Source organism: Portunus trituberculatus, chromosome 46 (assembly GCF_017591435.1).
Source record: "Portunus trituberculatus isolate SZX2019 chromosome 46, ASM1759143v1, whole genome shotgun sequence".
NCBI lineage: Eukaryota > Metazoa > Arthropoda > Malacostraca > Decapoda > Portunidae > Portunus > Portunus trituberculatus.
In genome coordinates, this window is record NC_059300.1 from 13764625 (window position 1) to 13779192 (window position 14568).

The 14568-nt window shown below is 42.4% G+C and overlaps 2 protein-coding genes across 17 annotated transcripts in view; one reads left to right on the forward strand and one right to left on the reverse strand.

Annotated features, from left to right (window-relative positions):
• The first annotated feature begins 95 nt into the window (after positions 1-95).
• LOC123520095 (zinc finger protein 23-like) lies at positions 96-6874 on the forward strand. 2 transcript variants are annotated; one of them, XM_045281999.1, is made up of 3 exons: positions 96-654; positions 774-905; positions 4237-6874. In XM_045281999.1, exons 2-3 carry the CDS (start codon positions 780-782, stop codon positions 6796-6798), a joined length of 2688 nt encoding a protein of 895 aa, XP_045137934.1. In that variant the 5' UTR covers positions 96-654; positions 774-779; the 3' UTR covers positions 6799-6874. The 2 variants fall into 2 exon arrangements, with proteins under 2 accessions (XP_045137934.1, XP_045137935.1); XM_045282000.1 differs by lacking the exons at positions 96-654; positions 774-905 and adding an exon at positions 951-1253.
• A 310-nt stretch (positions 6875-7184) lies between these two features.
• LOC123520093 overlaps positions 7185-14568 on the reverse strand; it is a 56092-nt gene continuing 48708 nt past the window's right edge. For 12 of the 15 annotated variants that reach the window (XM_045281989.1, XM_045281990.1, XM_045281993.1 and 9 more), the window contains 7 exons: positions 14407-14504; positions 13945-14092; positions 12870-13368; positions 12532-12674; positions 11014-11115; positions 10492-10633; positions 7185-9274 (listed from right to left, as the gene is read on the reverse strand). In XM_045281989.1, coding sequence (XP_045137924.1) covers positions 9261-9274; positions 10492-10633; positions 11014-11115; positions 12532-12674; positions 12870-13368; positions 13945-14092; positions 14407-14504 — 1146 coding nt within the window. In that variant the 3' untranslated portion in view covers positions 7185-9260. Of the gene's footprint in view, positions 9275-10418; positions 10634-11013; positions 11116-11167; positions 12106-12531; positions 12675-12869; positions 13369-13944; positions 14093-14406; positions 14505-14568 lie in introns of those variants that run through there. The other 3 variants (XM_045281995.1, XM_045281994.1, XR_006679168.1) reach the window with 2 other exon arrangements.

Genomic DNA, 14568 nt, shown 5'->3' on the forward strand with positions numbered 1-14568 from the left:
GCTAGGTAGTTCACTAGGATGGTCACTGGTCAGTGAAAGGAAAGGAAAGCCAAAGCTGGTGTAGAACATTGAATTCCGCGAAAGGATAGACAGAAAAATGCTGCTTGTGCTCCACTTTTGAAGTAGAAAAGTAAAAAAAAATCTTGTAGTTTTAGGAGCAGAGATTAATTTAGTTAGAGTGACTTTAGAGTCGTAGAGTGGAAAAGGAAAACTCTTAACTCAATTCGAGTCGGTACTCGGTGGATTGAAGAGCGTGGTCACAACCGCACGAGAGCAAAGGAAATCATAGTGCGCACATAAACAAACACAACATCGGACATCCAACCTGAACGCAGCAGCAGGTTGCTTTACTTGGTAACTTGACTAGTGGATAGGCTGTGACTGCCCCTTGAATTGTGAAGCACAAAGGGAGACTTTCAACGAAGTCACTGCTAACTTTAATGGCATATTCACAGCCCCTCTGAACTGGTCTATAACATTAGAACTAGTTTTATTAGACCTCGGTGGGAGTAAATTACCGCCTCGGCATGTGTCTACTTCCTCCTGAGTGATGAGATGAGCACCAGTGGGCAACACACACCAGCACATTACTATGACCCACGAGCTTGACCTCGCTTTGAGTATTCTCTCCACGACATAGCATTCAAGTGAAGGGTGAGTAATGGGAAAAGAGAAAAGGTGTCCCCATTCCTGTCATTGATGTAAGAAACTTTTGGCAGTAGTCACACTCTGATGTTTTGAGTTTTCGTTTTATTCCTCCACTGTTCATTCAGCGTGCCATGGAGGGAAGGAGCTGTCTGGTGTGTGGGGCGCCTCAGGGGCCCAGCCTCACTGTGTTCCCGCTGCCTCGCAGTGGGCGTCTGCGAGGGGCTTGGCTCACAGCTCTGAATGCTGCCAATCTTCAGGCAAGTTGTAATAGCCAGAGTAAAATTATAATAAATACAGGCCAGTTATTAGATGTAAATGGTTTTGTCATACTTTTATAACCATTTATCAAATTCCCAAAGGGACATTAATGGTAGAAATAAAGATCTTCATAAAAGACAATTGTGTCTGAATAGGCATGGTTTCACTTTCTCTGAAGCACTGCAGGGCAATAATTAATAAGATTCACGTAGCTCTATATCCTACATTTTCGGCTTCTGTCCGCTACAGTGTTGGGAACCTGCTGGTGTGAAAGCAGTTCTAAGATGGGAAAGGCAAATTTCCTAGAATAATGGAATCTAAGGATGATACATCCTATTTTGAAAATGGTAAATTTCCCAAGTGTTCTTTAGATTAGGCTAGCCGCTAGCGTCTATAGAAGGAAAAATATCTTTCAGTTAGGTTAGGTGGTCCAGGAGGTGCAGCAAAGTCCTATAGTTAAGTAGTAGTGGTGAGCAGCAATGGTGTGTTGTGCTGAACATGGAACACTTCTCTATTCTCTCCTTACGGGTTATATCTACACATATTGGCTTATCCACTTTTATGCTAATGATGCCATCCTGCACTTTTCCATGTCTTTTTGTTGATGTGCAGTCCTTGAGGAAGTGAATGGTTTACATAGGCAAGCATCAGCATGCTAGAATTCTGATCTTTGTAAAATTTCTGATTGGGGCAGAGCAAATGTAGCATTGTTCAATGCCTCAAAAACTCCATTCCTTTATCTATCAGTTCAGCACAACCTACAAATTGCTGAGATGAAGACAAATGTGAGTATTGAGTGGTAGGAGAATGCAAGTTGAGACAAGGTACTTCATTTTCTTTCTCAAACGTTTCGGTCACAAGACCATCTTCAGTGTACAGGCAAACGGACAACATCAGCTTATATGTTACATTGGAGAGTTAGCCTGCCGGGTGGCTGGGAATGACAGCCCATGATTGGCGGAAATCCGAGAGGGTAAGCTTAGCTGCCACCCTCAGTATCCGCACAGAACCTTCCCTAAGGTTGGTGACATTCCCTGTGCTGATGTATGCCGACTCAAGCAGTTTCCTCGTGTTTTTGTCCAATTGATCGTGGAGTATTCTTGCTCCCCCCAGTCTGGTAAATGTCCATGGCTGTCTACGTGAACGACTAGAGAGTTGGAAGTTGCGTGTTGCCGGAGGTCGTATTTATGCTCGTACAGCCTTTTCCTCAGGCCACGGTCAGTTTCTCCGATGTAGCTGGCTGTGCAGCCCCCGCATGGGATGCTGTAGATGATGCTATCCTTCGCTTCCTCCTTGTTTCTACTCGCTGCAGATACCAAGTCCCCCAACTTTCTGCCTGCAGCATATGCTATGTTGATCCCATTTCTTTCTAGGAGGCGTGTGATGGATTGACCTGCCTGCTGTAAGGAACTATGTATTTGGTATTCCTTTTTCTCCTTCTCAGTCTTAGGTGGTCGTTCGTATATGGACTTAGCCTTGGCTTGTAAACGTTGCAAGCCAAGGCAAAGTCCATATACGAACGACCACCTAAGACTGAGAAGGAGAAAAATGAATACCTAATAGTTCCTTACAGCAGGCAGGCTCAACCCATCACATGCCTCCTAGAAAGAAATGGGATCAACATAGCATATGCTGCAGGCAGAAAGTTTGGGGGACTTGGTATCTGCAGCGAGTAGAAACAAGGAGGATAGCATCATCTACAGCATCCCATGTGGGGTCTGCACAGCCAGCTAAATCGGGGAAACTTCCCATGGCCTGAGGAAAAGGCTGTACGAGCATAAATACGACCTCCAGCGGCACGCAACTTCCAACTCTCTAGTCGTTCACGTAGACAACCATGGACATTTACCAGACAGGGGGGGAGCCAGAATACTCCACGATCAATTGAACAAAAACACGAGGAAACTGCTTGAGTCGGCATACATCAGCACAGGGAATGTCACCAACCACAGAGAAGGTTCTGTGCGGATACTGAGGGTGGCAGCTAAGCTTACTCTCTCGGATTTTTGCCAATCACGGGCCATCATTCCCAGCCACCCGGCAGGCTGACTCGCCTATAAGCTGACGTTTTCCATTTGCCTGTACACTCTCTCTGAAGATGGTCTTGTGACCGAAACGTTAGAGAAAGAGAATAAAGTACCTTGTCTCAACTTGTTTTCCTACCACTCAATACTCACAACCTACAAACACAGCTATCCTCACTTCAGTAACACTTTACTGTCCTCCTCTTCTACACTGAACATTCTCAGTCTGTCCTTTACTTACAATCTAAACTGGAGACCACATCTCTAGCTTAAACAGGTTTTTATGAAGTTGGGTATCTTGAGTCGTCTTTGCCATTTTCAGCTTTTCTCCTCACTCCCCCTCTTCCCAGTTTTTAACACTATACAGGGGCCTTATCTGTCTTTGTTAGAGTATTACTAGCATACCACTCTTAAGACAGGTTGGAACCAAAAAAGCTTTTTGTCATATCAATTCCTCTCCTTTAACTGACTGTCTTTAGCCTCTTTCTCATCAGCACAAGCCTTGCATCCTTGCTAAACAAAACTTTCTTCTTTTCTCTCCCCTATTTTGTCCAGATTCATTAGTTTAAAGAAAGTGTTGATTGACCTTTTGGGTTTTCATCTATTTGATTTCTGCTGCTAATTTCCTGATATACCATTGACATTTGTTCTGGGCTTACATCACACTTTCCAGCCCTTTTTTATTGCCATGCTGGGGTTCCCTCTTGGGAACTAAACCAGGTAAAACCCAGCTAAGTTAGAAGTTGAATTAAATTAGAAATTTCTCCAGTTTTCATAACTTGGTATCTCATCCTTAAACATTTTAAAAATAAACCTCCACATTTTGCCTGATTTGGCTTTCCTTCCTCTCAAACCCTGCTTTCCATTATGGCCCCCAACATTGTAGGGGGAAAGGAACTGAGAAAAAAAAAAAAAAAAAAATAGAGCTGTGTGACTTACCTCAACAATGATCCAGTTCAGCCTTAAAGGAAATTAAATCTAATATGTTCCTGATATGAAGGAAAAAAAATATCAACATAGAGGGAGGAAGCCATGTAATGATTGAGAGCATAGAGGTCCAAAAATTTGTCTTAGTATCTGATGATTACTATGGTCATAAGATTTAAAGTGCCATCCTTCTGTTCTGATCTAGGATTTGATTCCAGCTAAAGTCTCGCATCACCTGTTTATTCTACCTTTATATTAATTTCCGAGTTGAAATGACAAACACAAGATTGATATCACAGGGAAAATAATTATGGTAGTTGTAATGTAAAAAAATTTAATTAGAAAATGAATAAAAAAATCTATTTCAATACATCTCCAGGCTGAGTGGTTGGCAGGCAACAGTCAGTATGGAGTGTGTGAGAAACACTTCAACTCTCAGGATATCAAGAGAGGCAAGAAGCCAAGTCTGAACCGGAAGGCTGTCCCGTGGTTGTCAAGTAACAGCTTTACAGGAAAGCAAAGAGATATTAGTAGCAGTTTTACCAGTGAGATCAAAGACACCAGTTGGCAGGAGGCTAAAGACTACAGCAAAGATTCTGACAACTCTGTAGATGAAGCCATGGAAGACTTCAACCCTGAAGACTCACCTAATGGGATTCCTGTAGACAGTGGATTAGTGGGAGATTCTGAAGACTTTATAAAGCAGTGTGTGTGTTTGGTGTGTGGTAGGGATGGGAGTACCTGCAACTTGGTGGGACTGCTCAATGCTGGTCCCCAGTCAGGCAAAGTTCCCTTGAGTTTGTTGCTTGCCAGACTGGTGGGGCGAGCCAAACGTGAGGTGTTGTGTGTAAGTGTGATGATCTGCTCCAGGTGTGAAACTTTGGTGCAGGAGGTGGGCCAGTTGGAGGAAGATCTTAAAACCAAAAAGCAGACTGTCAAAACTATGTTTGAGGCAACATTGCAATGCCATAAGGAAAAAGTGAAGGTTAGCCAAGGCTCTTTGACCAGTGTGTGTAAGCCTCCTGACTCCTATACGGAGGAGCACTGTGATGAAGCATTGGTGTTTGACATGGCTTCACCAGGAAAGACAGATGATGATAATGGTAGCTTTTCAGGTGATGAAAAGGAGTTGGAAGGTTCACGGAAAATGTCTCGAAGAAGAGCCACCACTAAGAAGTATTGTTGTCCCCAGTGCCACGAAGTATACTCCAGTTTGGCACTCTGGGTTCATCATCTGTCAAAACATTCGGATACAGAAGATACCATCACCCCAGGAAAGGCCAAAAATGCAGCCAGTAAAGTGAAGAAAAGACAGAAAGTTGGGGGTGTCCATGCCTGTGAAGAGTGTGGCTCAACTTTTCTGTGCAAGCAGAGCCTGGTGGCCCATGCAGCCACCCACCAGAAGAACTGGGACTGTTCAGTGTGTGGACGTTATCTTACCACAAAGGCTCGGCTCAAAGCTCACCTCTTCAGATTTCATGCCATTGGGGAAGAGAGAAACAAGGAGGTGGCATGCCCAGACTGTGAAAAGTGCTTTGGTACAAAAGCTGGGTTACGCTACCATCGAAATGTAGTGCACCGGGTAGGGGACGAGTATCGGTGCCAACACTGCAACAAGGTCTTTCATTACCATGTGCCCTATCGGAGCCACCTGCTCTATGCCCATGGGGAGAAAAAGGTTGTGTGTGAGACCTGTGGGGAAAAGTTTTTCACCATTTCCAAACTCAACACTCACATTAATGCTGTTCATAGGAGTGCCCAGTCATGGACCTGTGATCAGTGCCAGGCCAAATTTACCACACACACTGCCTACCGACACCACATCAATGTGAAGCATCTCAAGGTTCACCATACCTGTAACTATTGTAGCACTCAATTTCGCAAGAAGTCTTCTTTGCTGCTTCACTTATGGAAACATTCTGTGTTTATCTGTCACGTGTGTCAACAAGACTTTCCTAGTGGCGAGGACCTGCGGAGCCATGCATCAAGTGCCCATGGACGCGAGCTGGGATGGAGAGGCAAGAGGAAGCACAATCATGCTCTGGCTCAGGACAAAAAATTAGTTGGGGGTCAGGAGGTAGTCTTGGAGAAGGGCCCCTCTACCACTCCACCTAATGTAGAACTGCAGCAAAATGAGCACATGCCCTCAATTGTGATCAATGACTTACTCATGACAGCTGAGACCTACGATAATAGCAGCCTTCAACCCTTCTCCTTGTCAGCGTGTGAAAAACTACCTGAGAAGGTGGGCTACTCAAGCCATGATCAACTTAAAATGAAGACTCTGAGTATGATAGAGGCTTCAAGAGATTTAGATACAGCACAGTTTGGCACTGTTGAGGTCAAATCCTCCTCTCCAGACCATATGGAAATGACACCAGGTGTGTCTCTTATAAATGTAGAAATCTTGGGAGATATGGAGATTTCTCAAAGTGACACATTGGGAGACCTGAAGGGTAGCATATTGGACCCTGAGGATCCTACCCATCACCACCTGCCTGTTGATACCCGCCTACCAGGAGAGCACCTCTCTGTGGCTACTGAGCTGGAGGGTCCCCACTCATTGGAAACCACTGGAGACCACTTGGAGGTTGCTAGTCTTGATGCTACTGGTGATCACCTTGATAGTGCCACCACCATACAGGTACCTGGTTCCTTGGAGGAAGCACCAGAACAACTCCATCTGGATCCCCACCATGAGTGTCCATTACCTTCTATTGTCACCTCAATGGAGGCAGATCGCAACAGGCTTGTGGAGCAGGATGAGGCTGCCTGTCTCAGTGAAGAGGGAGAGGGTAAGGAGGGTGAAGGCAGCCTTCACAAACAGATGGAGCAGGTGGATCTTGAGCCCTTCTCTGTGGCCTTGGGTGGAAAGGGGGAGGTTCAGTACCAATATGTGATGTACATCTCTGCCCCAGGGGAGGACTCTAATCCAGGGTGAAAAAAAATGTTTCTTTTAAGAACTTGTTTTGATACAAATTCTAATATAATTTAAATAAAGGTGTTACAATTGAGAATTGTTTAGTGTTTCTTCTCTCTCTATACATAATAACTTTTGCCAGTGAGTGGTGATTCATTAGAAAAAAAATTTTCTTTAGGCTTTGTTGTGGTAAATTATTTCTATTTCCACTGATGTGATTAGTCGTAAGACTGTCATTCCTAAAAGAAAAGTAACCACTCTTATACTCAGTTAACAGTCAGATGCATCAATTCCCTCTATTTTGATGTACTAAAAAAGTGACTGTTGAATAATGAAGAAGTGTGGTTGTATTAGTTATTGTAGTCATAAACATCATGTTGAAGTAGGATAGAATAATGAAAAATAGCTCTCATTTACTTTGATTATAATAGCCTTGTTAACTTCAGCTTACATTTATACTCAGGTTAAATGCTGCAATAAGCTGGATACACAAAGCAGAGTAGGTTCATAACAATGCATGGTTGAACATGTACTATCTGCCTTGTTCCTCTTCAGTTCACATATTCTGAGACTCGCCAAACCTTCTTACTGGCAGAACATTCACTCATCACAGAACTTTCACCTTGATTCTTACTGCCATGTTGCTTCCATCACTGGACATTCAATGTTTCTCAATCCACTACCTTAATGAAAAAGTATTTCTCCCTTTTGGAAATAAAGAGAAAATGCAGAAATATTCATAAAAAATAAGTAAAATCACTTATTCTTTTGATTTATATGGAATATGAATTCAATATTACCTAAAACTTGAACAGTTTTCACATGACTTGACTCATGTATTGCCTGGATAGCAGTTGGTAGTTCTTCACCAGACTGGTTTCTTGGATGTTGAGACGTAAGAAATGCCGACTCAAGGAACACTAAGAAACAATGGATGTGATGTCAATGTTTCCAGTAAGAACATGTTGATGGTAAGATGTCCTTCAGTACATATAGCCAGTCACACTGGAGGGGGAGAGGAAACAGATTGATGGGGATGGTTCTTGGTGCACAGGGAACAGACTCCACTGAGAGGTGGTGGACAGGTCAGATCACACTCAAAAAGGAAGAGGGACCATGAGATCACACTCACAAAGGAAGAGGACAGGTCAGGTCACACTGAGGGAAGGGGAGAGATGGGTCAGGTAACACTAAGGAATGGAAGAGAAAGGCCTGGTCACACTGGTGAAGGGGAAGAGACAGGCCAGATCTCATTGGGTGGAGGTCAAGATGTTGGCAACACCAAATTGAAACACTGACAAAATGAGTATACTACATGAGTAATATCTAGCAATATCTTGAAAAAGTAAAAGACGACCATATGATGAGTACATAATGCTCTGAAACATAATCCTACTGAGAAACAGAAGCTGTAACAAGATAACTGTAAGGTAGTCAGGCTGAAAACTTTAGAATTAAGGAAAATTAAGTATTTAAGTGTGGAAATATAGTAATTTCAGGCTTCTTCATAATCTTCATACACTAACTGTAATGATGGTATATAACACACATGATATTTCAAGTGCAATAGAGTCAAAAAGTATTTAACTTGTTACAATGAATCCTGGGCTCTCCTCTGTGATGTGAGGCAGCCTTTGGCACGATCATCACACTAAGATCAAATACATAACCTGACACTGACAACATGGTTACTCATAAGCTCTGATTGTCATGGGCTTGTCTGTGGTACAACATTCCTAACTCCTGGAAAGTCAATCAGACTCCAGAGGAAGGAACCTTCCAAAACTTGTTTGAGCAGAATGCAGGTTGGCTGGCCACGTGGTTCCAATGCTCGCAGAGACGCTACACAGCAGATGGCAGCCATATGGACCAGCTGATAACACTAAACAACAAATCCTACATGTAACATTAGGAAAGATTTCCTGACAATTAAAGTTTTTGCTAAGATTATTTGATATACACACAGTGCCTTAATTTTCATATAAGAAATGAGTAATTTTATTCCTGTAATTATCCCCAGCACGTTACTGTGACTGCACAATTATATGTTTTAACAGCTGCTGTGTGATAGGTGTACTGAACTTACTGCTGACACTATCAAGTACTCTTCCCTCAATGCTTTTGTTCTCATGCTGATGACCTGTTTATCTGACTGGTTGAATGGATGCTATGGAAGATACTGGCCTTCATTTATGGGTGGGCTGGTTAACCCTCATCTTGCACATGAATAAAGTGAAAAAGCTCACCAAACATGAGCTTAGCATTAGCACTGGACTGGACATCACACATGCTTGTTGTTCCTGGGTCTCTTCATCACTTAACTCCTCATCCTCCCCAAACATCAGTGCCTCCCCTCTGGCTATACTGTGAGGTTCCTCTGTTATACTTTTCATTCTTTTGGCTTCCATTGATGGTCGCCAGGCTTTTCCTTCTTTCTTCCTCCCATGACAGCATGAGAAGGAGCAGCTGCGTACCTGTTTCCGTCACCCTTCACTCCCTGTGCCATAAAGTAAAGTGTTAGTGGGATCAAATCACTATTTCACAAGATATCTTGAAAAACAGTGCATCTAATCTGGGATAATCATGATGCATTTTATTTTACTCTAGGTAAGGAAAAATTGTGAGGGCAGTTATGGTAATGTCAAAAGCATATTGTTGTTTTCATGACCACTTAGATAAGTTAAATTCTTTTCCAAGAAACATTTTAAATTTTCTCACATTCTGTGACTGACACACACACACACACACACACACACACATGTGTTTAAGGAGAAACTGGATAAATATAGATATGGAGACAGGACAAAATGAGCTTTGGTTTGTGCCCTGTACAATACAACTAGGTAAAAGCCTACACAAGGTCCCAATAGCTGCACACACAACTTAAAGACATGAAGCAACAATCCCACTTGGGTGTAACAAGATGAGGTGTAGGGAGAGGAGATGCAGTGCATCATCTTGTTCAGTTCCCATGAGGCTGTACCATATGTGACCTCATACATAGGACAAACCAAGAATGAATGACAAAAACTTTACATTTATAGCATCAGTAAAAACATAACTGAAAAACAGTTACTTGGAGGACTAGAAGAAATCTTGTGCATTTCTTTATACTTAATACATTATCTCACCTTCACCTTTAAAGGTGGGTTCACATGTGTCAATATGCGACTGGAAATGCAAGCCACTAGAAGTATCAGCTGGTTGGCCTACATTTCTTATAAGAAAAGTGTTCATCTTAACAAAAGACTATGCACAATTGCGATCAAATTAAATTATCACAAGTTTTCAATCCTCACCTCCAACAACACCCCCCAAAGAAGGAACCAGTCATTGGAGAGTGGCAGCAATCTCATCAAATGTAGTTCTACATAGGATGTTTTTGCTGTACTACTCATTTTCGGGTGCCAGACATGATATTTGTCATTCACCCGCTCCAACATCTTCCTCTCTGCCTCTGGATACCAACATGTTCAAACCTTGAGTAACGTCACAATGTAAACAAAGCCGCTAGCGGCTGGACAAGGCCAACATGTCGGTCTTATTTTGTAGCTGGTTTCTCCATCTGGTAGGCACCGATATCCAACCAAAAATTCTAGCGGGTGGCAATTCCAGCTGCATATTGACACATGTGAACTCACGGTTTATTTCAATAGAAAGTTCTTTATCCACCATTCCTCCTCCTCCCACATTTGTGCTGTGTGGCTCACTGACCATCAGGTGATTGGGGGCACTGCTGGTGGTGGTGGTGGTGGTGATGGTGATTATTGTGGTGCTGGGGGAGAGGCTGGTCTGGGGTATCAGCAGGAGAGCTTCCCTCTGGGCTCTGTAGCTTGGTGGGCACCTCATCTAACTCCTGCAAGAAGAGGCCACTGCTATGCACAATTTCAGATATAAAAGCAAGGCACCAAGCAACACTAGTTATGCAAAATGTACAGTGACATTTCTCAAGTTTATCATACAAAACTTTATATATATATATATATATATATATATATATATATATATATATATATATATATATATATATATATATATATATATATTTTTTTTTTTTTTTTTTTTTTCAATAGTGTAAAAATCATATGCACTATTACTAATCATTCCCATCACACCATCAAATTATGATGATCTCTGGTTTTGTCACTGAGTGCCAGAAATCCTGCCTTCAGTGAAGTGACAAGTACAAAGAACAAATCATTCATCATTATTGACTCTACAAGGGAGATGCCTTACCTGACTCTGCTGATCCATGAAGAGGAGGTGACCTACCCCAAGAGCAGCTGCTTCTGCTGCGTCACTCTCCACTAGACCTTCTACCTCTACCTCCATCTCCAGCTGCAGGTCAAGTGTGGGGGGGAATGTATGGAAGGATGTGGATGTTAATACAGAGGTGGACGGATGGACACACACACACACACACACACACACACACACACACACACACACACACACACACACACACACTGTACAATATATAACTCCAGTATAGACAGAGCATATGGAATGTTAGTGGGAAATGTCAGAAGAGGTACAATGCATGCAGAGTTAGCAGAAGAAATCAAGGAGACAAGAAGCCAAGCCTTAATTATCCATTTCCTCTCTAATTACATAAGGGTAAAAATAGCTAATGGTACTTCAGAATTACAATGAGCATTGTTTTAGTATAGTATTTGATATATATATATATATATATATATATATATATATATATATATATATATATATATATATATATATATATATATATATATATATAAAATCTGACCCCCCCCTGAAAATATGACTTTACTTCACAAGAGAGCCACTGATATTGAACAGGTATATTTCTGACACATCTCTCTTATTCTTGTAAAAACAATCTTTTATTTCCTAAGAGAAGTGACAGAGCATTCAGTTACACTTCACTTAATATGTACAAGAAAGATAAGCATAAATACGTAAAAGATTCTAGGAGCCAAACATGCCACTTGCTTAATTTCCATTAATGAGGAAAGGTGGCTCACTCATAAAGAATTTAGTGCCATGGTTGTTCAGTTTGTGAGTTCATCTTAGCCACCGCAGCTGTTCTTTATAGGAAACCGTATTCTCATCAAGCCCAGTGAAACTATAGAGTCTTAGGCATCATTTCTTGGAGTTTATTGAAAATTTTCCTCTGCTGATGAAATCTGATGCATCACAAGACTTTATGTGTATGTTCTAAATCATCATTGGTCCTTTTGCATAAAACATACATACATACATACATACACACACACACTTCTAAAACACTAATAAAAAAATTATGTAAGGAAGGTAGAAGCACACTAGTATCATTTTAAAGGACTCCTGTTGAGAGAGAGAGAGAGAGAGAGAGAGAGAGAGAGAGAGAGAGAGAGAGAGAATGAAGTCAGTAACATAATTTAAAGAAAATTTTCAACATTAACACATGAGGCTGAGTGAATTTCAAAAGATACAAGTACTAAAAAATAGCAATGAATATCAAAACTATTCTAGCTGCAATGGCTGCACTGAGCAGCATCAGAAAGGGAGAAGCAACAGCCAGCCACTGCCTCAACCCAGAATTGCCTGGTACTTGATAGTTTGAAAAAGATTCTACTTCATCAATAGGGCAAACACTCATAAGAATATGATCAATCATGAAACAACAAAGCATTTAATGATATAAGTCCTGGAGTTCCTCATCACAGCTAGGACAGAGCAAAGTGGGAGGAAACTAAGAGAAAACAACATACACAAAACAAGTTCACTGACCTGGGAGGAAGCATCTCGGGAAGGAAGCCAGCCAGGGTGCTGTGAGAGGGGAAGAGAGTGAGAGCTGCATGATGGCCGGCCACCCTCAGCCTGCACGATGCCCTCTGCCTGGGAATCCTCACCCCAATCTCCCTCCACTGCATCTGGTGGCACAAGTGTTGCTAAGGATATGCTGGTGGTGGCCATGATGGTGATGGCGGTATTAGTTATGGCTATAATGGTTTTGATATTCATAAATTGTAGTGAAAGTAGCTATTGATATAAGATAATAGTGGAAGAGGTAGTTATGGTGGTAACAAATCTCCCATGCGTCTCCTGAGGAACAGCATAAGACTCACCTTGTGACTGATCAGCTTCTGCCAGTGTGTGTACCAGTGTGGGCTCACCAAGATCATCCATCATGGCCTCCTCCTGCTCTGCTTCACCACAGCTGGCTCCCAGGGCAGCTGTGGGAGAAGCCACCCCCTCTGCACCCCACACCCCAGACTGGGCTCCTGGGAGTGCTGCACCTCCACAGGCTGCACTCTCAGATAGAGGCTCCCCGACTCCAGGGTTGTGGTTAGGCGAGGGCAGTGGGGCAGGTGGAGGTGGAGGGGCCTGCCAGGCACTCTCCACAGGAGTACTCTCAGGTGCAGGGGGTGGTGGAGGTGGATGGATGGCAGCAGCCCCAGCAGTGAGGCTGAAGTTGTGGCCAGTGTGAAGGCTTGGCCGCTGAGGATGGAGGGAGAACACTGCAGCTTCGGTTTGGGTGGCTGTGGTCACCTCCTGAGTAGGATGGCATTCAGGCAGGGCAGATGTGGGAGTGGCACTGGCACCTTCCAGATTCATTTCACCAGCCTGAGAGAATGGAATTATGTTTGGAGTGACTCTCCAGCCCCTTCAGTCCTTTATTTAGAAGTTCAAATACCTGAGCAGGAAGAATGCCTAATTTTCTGACTTTTATAGATTTTTGCTTCATTCTATTGGTGTTTTTGTGCTTCAGAACATAACATTCTGGGAGATATGTGAATATGAACCAAAGAAACTTAAAGATTATGTATACGTTGATCTTAATACATTTAGATTTTAATGATTTTGCTTCTACCTCTCTTCACATACAATAATGCATGTGTAGTAAGCCTCAATCAGTTTACCTTCAAGACAAAAGGCTTAAAATCTTTGGTCATATGTTACTTTCAGAGAAAACTCTGAAACTTAAGTAACACTGAATATTTAAGCAGAAAATGATGATGAATATACAGAGATAACAAACTAATGCTTAAAATAAACATATAGATTTGACTCTTCAGTTTCCATAGCAGCGGCAGACATGAGCATGTGGTAGTGTGGCTTGGGATATTGGTTTGTGATGCAGTAACAATGCAGAAGTGAGAGATATGTGGCAAATGTGACAGTGGTAGAGTAGCAGCCTACCTTGGCCAAAGGAGTCGTGGACAGCTTGGTTGGGGTCTGAGGCAGCAGAGGTCGATTGTCCCTTAGTCGTTGCACCAAAACTGAACAATATTGGGTCAGCAGCACCTGGGAGATGATAGAGGGCACATCGCTGCTCACCTGTGCCAGCCTGGGAACCATTGGGTGAGGCTCAGTTACAAGTAGAGGCCACTGATGTTGAATTCTTGTGTGACTGTCATCACTCTTTAATATACCAAAACTGATATTTTCAACATTTAAAGCATTAGAAAGTAATGCTTGCAAAACACAACCTTCTTTCCCTATTTTCAGTATTACCATTCTCAATTCTGCACACTAGGATTTTACAATGTTCCATATGAAGTGCTGGATATCTGCTGTATGAATAGGAGAGCAGTGACTGAATAACTTGTAGTGTTATGCCATGATAAGCAAATACAAAAACAAATACTGAATGCAACTTACGGTTTCCCCGCAAAGTTTTGGAGGACAGATTTTAATTCAGTGTCTGTAGAGAAGAGAAAGCTCTGGGGCAGCCGCAGGGACTGGGCTCGAGTCTGGATCTGTAAAGTAATGTCTCGTTAAAGTTCAGTACAGTATTTCCTTACTCACTTGGTGATGACCAAT

What these genes read in the sequence shown, in the direction of transcription:
- LOC123520095 (XM_045281999.1), top strand. Translation starts at nt 780, where the DNA reads ATGGAGGGAAGGAGCTGTCTGGTGTGTGGGGCGCCTCAGGGGCCCAGC. An exon ending in TGAATGCTGCCAATCTTCAG is followed by an intron (nt 906 to 4,236) that starts GCAAGTTGTAAT and finishes ATACATCTCCAG; the next exon opens with GCTGAGTGGTTGGCAGGCAA.